Source organism: Thamnophis elegans, chromosome 10, assembly GCF_009769535.1.
Source record: "Thamnophis elegans isolate rThaEle1 chromosome 10, rThaEle1.pri, whole genome shotgun sequence".
NCBI lineage: Eukaryota > Metazoa > Chordata > Lepidosauria > Squamata > Colubridae > Thamnophis > Thamnophis elegans.
Genome location: NC_045550.1, coordinates 23558162 through 23566077, shown reverse-complemented (window position 1 = coordinate 23566077; position 7916 = coordinate 23558162). Strand labels below are relative to the sequence as shown.

At 42.9% G+C, this 7916-nt stretch overlaps 1 protein-coding gene across 3 annotated transcripts in view; it reads right to left on the bottom strand.

Annotated features, from left to right (window-relative positions):
* Window positions 1-198: 198 nt before the first annotated feature.
* The window catches only part of LZTS2 (leucine zipper tumor suppressor 2), a 71307-nt gene continuing 63589 nt past the window's right edge, over window positions 199-7916 (bottom strand). For all 3 annotated transcript variants that reach the window (XM_032225930.1, XM_032225931.1, XM_032225932.1), the window contains 3 exons: window positions 7147-7737; window positions 5107-5376; window positions 199-4129 (listed from right to left, as the gene is read on the bottom strand). In XM_032225930.1, the coding sequence (XP_032081821.1) occupies window positions 3461-4129; window positions 5107-5376; window positions 7147-7737 (1530 nt within the window). In that variant the 3' untranslated portion in view covers window positions 199-3460. The remainder of the gene's footprint in view (window positions 4130-5106; window positions 5377-7146; window positions 7738-7916) is intronic.

The window sequence follows — 7916 nt, the reverse complement described above, 5'->3', positions numbered from 1 at the left end:
ACCCCTGATTTAGACCCTGTTTTTGTTTTTAGACCCAGGAACAAGAGCAGGGATGAGAATTTACTAAGCATACTCTGTGCTATAAACATTTATCTCTGCCTTTGTCCACCATTAGGATAATTCCATCCTCTGCTCATCCTTCCACGATTTACTGACCCATCCATTAAATTTACATGTGACTTTTTCTTAAAACAGACAATTTCTTAGGTTTTTTTTATTTATTTCACACTTTTCTTTTGGTTTGTACAAGAAATTTACACCACCTGGAAAATATACAATTTCAAAAATAAAGTAAAAGAAAAATATACAGTGGTGCTTAAAGTGGGTTAAGCGAGAGGTATAGGTTGCTAATAGTTATAGAAATGACATGCACCAAGCTTTTCCTTTGGTCTAATGGTGTTGTGTCAACACACCCATTTTGCAAGCTCTCGTAATAGTGGAGGGAAAGGGAACAATGTCCAGAAGTGAACTGAGATTGCCTCTTCTCTTGGAATGCACATAATTTCCAGAGTGTAGCTAAATGCCATCATCTTCTTGCAAATAGTCCCAAACTCTAGCTGGGCTACACCCTTCACATTTTTTTCTATCTGTTCCTTTTTGCATAAAGAAGAACAAGAAGACCTGAAGCAAAAGTTACACTAAGCTAACAGAAAGCAGCTGCTCTCTATTCTAGCAATATGGCAATTCTTCCCGGATTGGCCTAAATAGGATGTCAAAACTGCAGTATGCTGTACTTTGGCTGCTTCCCAGCCAAAGCACCAATTCTGGGCAGTTGACTTTTTTATAGCCAGAGGAAAAAGGCTAACAAAATCTAACCAAGCTGACACAGTGAGCATGCCTTGCACTGTCTGGTTTGATTCTCATGGGTTGGAACCAAAATATAAAACCTGCTGTCAGGGTCCTTTATTCAACCCACTGATCCAAATCTCTTCAGCCTCTTATAACCTCAAGGAAGTTTGTTTACTTAGCCTGAAAAGAGAACTCACCTCTCTCCAGGAAAGAGAGCACTTCAAACTGTAGTTAACTGGCTATTTTGTCAGCCCAATTCCTTTGGGAATGGCTTTTCTGCAGTCCACAATTTTGACTTACCCTCTTTCACTGACCATTTTCTCCTGAGCATATACTGGAAGACAAAGAGGAGGTCAGGTAACAATCTAGTAGCCCCCACATCTTTCTTTCTAGAAGATTGGGTAGGTCAACATTACCCTCTACAAACAGAACTTCTTTTCTTTGAAAGGAGCTCCTTGCATTTGTCACTGGCATGTGAGGGTAGAAAATCAACAGTAGGTCCGGACTGAGTACCCACTGAAGTTATTCTATCTAAATGCAATCAATAAACTTGATTCTGAGTACAAATGCATGGAGAGCTTTAAAGGAGAGGAAGCTGCACAGACTAGGAATCATACTCTGGTTTGCAATTAGTCTTGAGCAGATTACAAAACTAGTTATTGTATCCCAACAGGATAGACTGCCCTGCAAACATTTGTAGGACTTCACAATGACCATGGTTCAGACTGGACTAGATCTTGCAAAAATGATGGGAAGGGAATATGGATGCCTGGGAAATGGAGCTTCTGGAAATATAGAGGATATTGTAGAAGGAATCAAGACTATTATTAGGGAAATGCAGGAGATTTAAACTCAGCCATCTTTGACCCTCAAACAAACAGGACATGGATGTTGTTGGGCAAACAGATAGAGGCTGGATGAAGGTGAGTGGCGAGAGAGACATACTCAGGCAAGCAAAGTCATGAGAAAGACACTCTGAGTAGCGTTCCAACCAAGGGCAGAAAAGTAAGAGGAAGTAGAGTCATCCAGATTCCCTCACGGCCAATAGGTGTGCTATGCTTAGGCTTTATTTTAAAACTCACCCTTCAAGAAGGGAGAGGAGGACAGTGATGACAAAGTAATGGGAACAGAAGCAGTGGAGCCAAAATATTTGGTATAGAGCTGGGATGAAGGGTTGAAGGGAAGAAATATTCTGGATTTTTTTTAAAAAAACAAAGAAAGTAAAATAAGTGCACAAAATCTAGTGACACTGAATTCCAACATTTTATCTATCAAATTTTGGTGCCATAATCTAGAGATAGGCTCCTGGGATAACCAAATCCTGAGATCTGTTTTAAGTATCTTTGGCTTTTATAATACACTCTTACACATGCCTACTGTGAAGCAAGTCCCACTGAGGTGAGCACTCTTACTCTCAGGTAAGTCAATAATATGGATGCAGCAATATTTGGGGGGAGGGGGGTTAGGTGAGAGAGAGAGAGGCTGGGTCTCTGTTTCTATAGCATTGGAGTCAGTATGCTTTCCCTTTTTAAAAAAAACTTAGCATAGGGTCTTCCTACAAAGCTTTATGTGGGAGAAGCCAAGGACTTCTTTTCTTTTCGGCTTTTAAAAATAACAGAATTTAGAATCCTGAGAATCGGCTTTGAATCTAGTACAATTTATTAACATTTTTGTCCTATAAAAAGAAATAAGCTTGGACTAATGCCCATATCCCCAATTCTTTGGCCCACATCATCTACTGGCCAAAGAACTGCCTACAAAGGTCCTTGCCCTTCATAACTATAGGATGCATGTGCAAAAAAGGAAATAAATGCAAATGTATTTCATCTGCACAGTAACAGGGTCCATAGTACAGGCCTTGATTGTATGCATTTATGTGTTTGGATTTTAAAAAAAGATATACTTCACATACAGCAGAGAAGTGGACTAAAAATCCAAGAAAAGCCTTCTGTAGACAAAGCTTCCTCAGCCAGCCTAAAACCGGCATCTAACTGGATTAGCAGCTAATTAGCTGTTGAACAGCCAAATCTCCCCAAATTCAGCAAATGGTGGCTGGCAGTCCATTGGGTCATTACATAAAGGTAACAGATGAGCAGAGTAGAAGCAAAAGTGCTCTACACAATCCTGGCATTCCCATCAATGCTACCCTCATCTCCAACCAGCCCAAAGAGCAAGAGGCAAGTGGTGATTCCCAAGGTCTTACAGAAGACCAATTAACATTGGGACTTGAAAGGCAGCAGCGTTTAACAGCCCCTTACAAAAGCAAAGGCTATTCCCGCTTCATTTCCAGTGAAATGCTGGAATAAAGGTTGCTGCTGCTGCTTTCAAAGGAAGGATTTGGATTCTCCTTCTCCTAGGTTGGCCAGGAAATCTTTAACCAGGTCCTCCTATACCTCCTAGAGTTAAGGCAAGCTGCCTGACTTCACACTCTATTCTACTTTTAATAGCCATTACTGTTGACTTACTGAGAGTTCATGACCAAGTTTAAGTGATGGAACAAGTTCTATCACTGAGATTTACAACTGGAAAGATATCTCTTTCCACTATTGATCTGAGATTCACTGCATTCTCAGTTGCTCAGTCAGACAAAATCCCAGAGAAACATGCTCCAGCCTGGCCAGTATCCCATTGCGGCAGTGTGGTCCATTCACTACAGCTTCTACAGGCATGTTCAGATCTCAGTAGCTGCAATCTCCTCCAAGCAGATGCCTTCACTTCCATGCAGCTCATATTCATCCATGTCCCGGGCCTCAAGTTCAAGACTGAGATGGCGAAGTTGGCACTCTAAATCGCGATTGTGCCGATACATCTGGATGTAATTGTGCTGCAGCTGCTTCTGGTAGCGGATGACCCTGTCCTTCTCACTTTGCCAAGTGATACGCTCAGCCTGGAAAACTTCCTGTTGCTCCTCCCCACGGCGTCGCTCACACAATAGCTCTGTGCGCAGCCGTTCAGCTTGTGCACGCAAACCCTGCAGGGTATCCGCTGCTTGTCGCTGAGCTTTTACCTCATCACATTCAGCCAACAGGGGGCAGAGTTCTCCACTAGTGCTGCGCAAGGCATCTAATTCGTGCTCCAACCTCCCCGCCTTCTCACGTAGCAGCTCTGCTTCACTCTTGCGCCTGGCCAACTCGTTGGCACATACTTCTAACTCCATTGCTTTGGTACGGGCCATCTCCTGCAAACTCAAGGCCTGTTCTTCGCTCGTCTGCAGCTCAGCCCGTGCTTCTCTCAGTTGGGCCCTGAGTAACACTAGCTCATTACCCCGCTGCACGACCTCTGCCTGAGACTCCTTCAGCTGTTGCTTCAGTAATGAGATCTCACCTGACTTCTGGCAAACCTGGTGGGAAGGGAAAGAGATATAAGATGACGGGGAACATGCCACAATGTTCCAATTCAAGTTCAGCAGAGGTAAGATCTGATTCTGTGATATGAATGATGAGAGCACCTGTTGCCTTTCAGTTCAGGAATAAAAATGGACTGAGACAGATCACAACTCAAAGTTGCCTTCGTGTCAGCAGAGAATGAGATTGAAAACCCAATAATATCAATGGAATGAACATTCTCCTGTACTTCTCTACGTACAATGGATCAACAAACAGAGTGTATTTCAGGGTAACGAAACATTTCTTCTCTCTTTATTTCCCCTCTTCTGTTGTCCTTCCCCACATTATTTCCAAGACCATATCAGAATACTATAAAAAATTGTGTGTTTGTTTATCTGGGATTCATATTAACCCTTATTTTATTTAATTACATTTTTCCTGTTTACAACAATCCCTTAATTCAGGGTAGACTTGGGATGGAGCTTGAGAGTTTGCTGGAAGGATGCCCTTCCTTCCACCTACATGGAACAGATATTTTTTTCTTTATGCTCTAGGAGGGAAACATCTACCGCTACCTAGGACTGAACTCTCAACCTTCTGAGTGGGAGGTGAACATCTTCCTCACTAGCCACCACACTGCTCGTTTAATCACAGTTAAATTAGAATACAGTTGGATGAATCCATATGATACACTGAACTATGAACCAGAGATAAAATCTATATTAAATAAAATCATATTTTATGACCTAATATAATGTGTGAACTGTGTGTTAGAACGCGAGAAAGTCCATGGAGTGCTTGTGTGACCAATTTGCAAAAACATTTAAAATGGTGGTGCAGTATAATTTTATGGTAATTCCAGCTTACTGGAAAACTAAGCTTGATCTCTCTCTAACCTGTCATTATCTAGCTAGCTGGACATTCTTAATGCTGATGCCTCGTTCGGTTCCACGAATTTCAAGAACTACAGAAGAGCATCCCTCCCACTTACCTCCCACTTGGTCTCTTCCAACCGGGGGCCCAACTCGGTGTGTTCCCGCTCAAAGGTGGCACAGCGTTGCTCCAGCAGCTCACGCTCAGCCAGCAGCTGCACAAAATCCTCCTGGAGTTTCTTCTTCTCCTGCTGCAGCTGGTAAATCTGTAGTTGCAAAACCTGCTGACTACGCTGAGCCTTTTGGGCCGATTGCTGCAGTTTAGCACTGAAGCCCTGCCGGAGCTCTTCCATCTCCTCTTCGCAGCGCCTTTGCTTTTCCTCATATACCTGGAAGGAAGATGGGGGAAACCCAGGTTAGAAACTAGCACTGACAGATACCCAACTCCTGCAGTGTCCCTGGGTCATGCACTCATTACTTGCAATCTTCTGACAAGCAAAGTCAATGGGGAAGCCCGATTCACTTTAAAATCTTGCTACCAATTTAACAACTGCAGGGATTCACTTAACAAATGTAGCAAGAAAATTCGTAAAATGCAGCAAAGCTCACAAAACAAATTTCTCACTTAGCAACATAAATTCTGGGCTCAACTGTGGTCGCAAATCAAAGGCTACCCGCAGTCCCTTTGAATCCTGGGCTTTCTGTAACATCCTCCTTCCCAAAAGTTGCCTCAAACAAGGAGGCCAAAGTTACTCCTTTGCATAACTGCAGCTGTTTTAAGTTCTAAGGAAGACAATCAATTGTGGGCAGCCTGTTAAGGAAGACTCTGGACTATAAACATTAAAGGAGGACAGAATTATACTTCTAAGAGTGCCACGGTGGTTGTTCCAGACAGGAAGAGAACAAAGTTTGAGAAAGAGATTAAAACAGAGATGAAATAGTGCCAAAAAACAAAATAGGCGCATGATTCAGAGGGTGAAGCAAACTCTTTATATCAGGGGTGTCCAAACTTGGGAACTTTAAGACTTGTGGACCTCAACTCCCAGAATTCCCCAGCCATGCTGCTTTATAAAGACAAAATTACAACACAGAGATCTATTTGGCCATTTTAAAAATAAAAGCAAGAAGAATAGAGAGATATACAATTCTGTATGATGGAGAAATTGGAAAGGAAAAATGGTTTTACATCTTTCCTAACACTACTCTGAGATTAACCAGTGAAGCTGAACAATGGGAGATTCAGGAACCAATATGTTTGCATAGCACCTAGTTAAACTGAATTTTATTACACAATGAAGTGATGACAGCTACCAACTTAGATGACTTTAAAAGGGAATTAGAAAAATTCATGAAGCACTTCACTATTAGTCACGATGGCAATATGCCACCTCCAAGATCAGAAGTAGCATGTCTGCATACTGAGATATTCAGCACATAACAAAGCTCTAAGACTGACCTCTAGCTGAAAATACTAAAATACAAGATTTTAGATTAGGGAACTTTTTATACAGTGGTTTTCTTAACAACAGTTTATTGGCAAGAAGATTTTGCATGTAGGTACATGCAACCATTCTTATGTCACATTAGATCTCAGCAGAAATACTCCAAAATTACCCACCTGTATCATAAATTATAATAAAATTATAAGATACATTCCAGGAATTATTTATATGGAGGAAAGATCAAAGGAATAAAAGTTGAAGCAGCTAATAATAGTGATACAGCATGGGTTGCACAGGTAAACCCACCAGTGGCTGGCCAGGTTAGGTGGTCTTAATAGAATGGACCTCAATCACAATAATGAAAATTAAATTATACTGCTAATTAATCCTTACAGAGGATTGATTGTTTTCCAGCAGTATTCCACTCGGTGCTGTAAACACCCACCCTTTTTCTCCACTGAGGCTGCCAAAAATAAGGGAAAAACAAATCTGGCACTTGGCCTATCTGACCCTCAAGGAAGCTCATATTTCCTGCAAGTTGTTGAATATAATCCAACCAGTTCCAGCCCTAAACCAGCTGCTACATGGAAGTTGCCTACCAGTCACTGATAAGAACAGCTTTCCTGCAGAAGCAGTTTTTAGAAAACAAACATTCCCTCCCCACCCCTGTAGATCAGAAAGAGCAATAAGACACCCTCATCCCCACCCCCAGCTTACCTGGCAAATGGCCACCTCATTCTCATCCAGACTCTCTCTTAAATGCTGCAGCTCAGCTTCACGCTCCCGCAGCTTCTCTTCAAGTTCATGGACAAGGAGGGCTTCATCCGCGCCATTGTGCATAGGGGAACGCCCCCCACAGGAGCCACTGTCAGAGGAAGGGTGCCCACGGCCACTCAGGGAACCCGTGCTCTTGCTTGAGGATGACCGCCCACTGTCTGAATTTGATGGGCCAGTAAGACCGCGTGAGCTGCCGCTGCCATGGCCGTCAAGATTAGCATGGCCTATGGAGACGCTGAGTGGCTCTATTTGCTGGCTGCCCCCAGTGCTGTAAGTGGGAAGGCTGGAGAGGGAATTACGCCCAGAGTCTGACATTGTCCCAGAGTGGGAGCTGGTACGGCAGCTCAATGAACTGAGCTTCTCTGTAGTGCTTACAGCATTGGCACCAAAGAGCTGGGCTAGGCTGGATTGGCTCTCAGGGAGCACCGAAGTCCCAGGACGCAGAACCAAGTGGCTCTGCAGTGGGAGGTTGCGGTTCTTGGGCATAACTGGCTTGAAGGCTGTGGGGCGAATTAGTGTCTTCTCTATGTTCTGAGAAACAGCAAAAAAGCAGAACTTAATGAAGGAAGGACAAATGAACTGAAACCCTCTCCCCTTCATACGCTTTCAGCAAGCCTCAAGCAGAAATACCCACATTTCATAAAGGAAAAGATGGCTCCTCTTTATCCTGGTACAAAGTTAGTGGAGGTTTGTTTCAGATAGTGCATTAT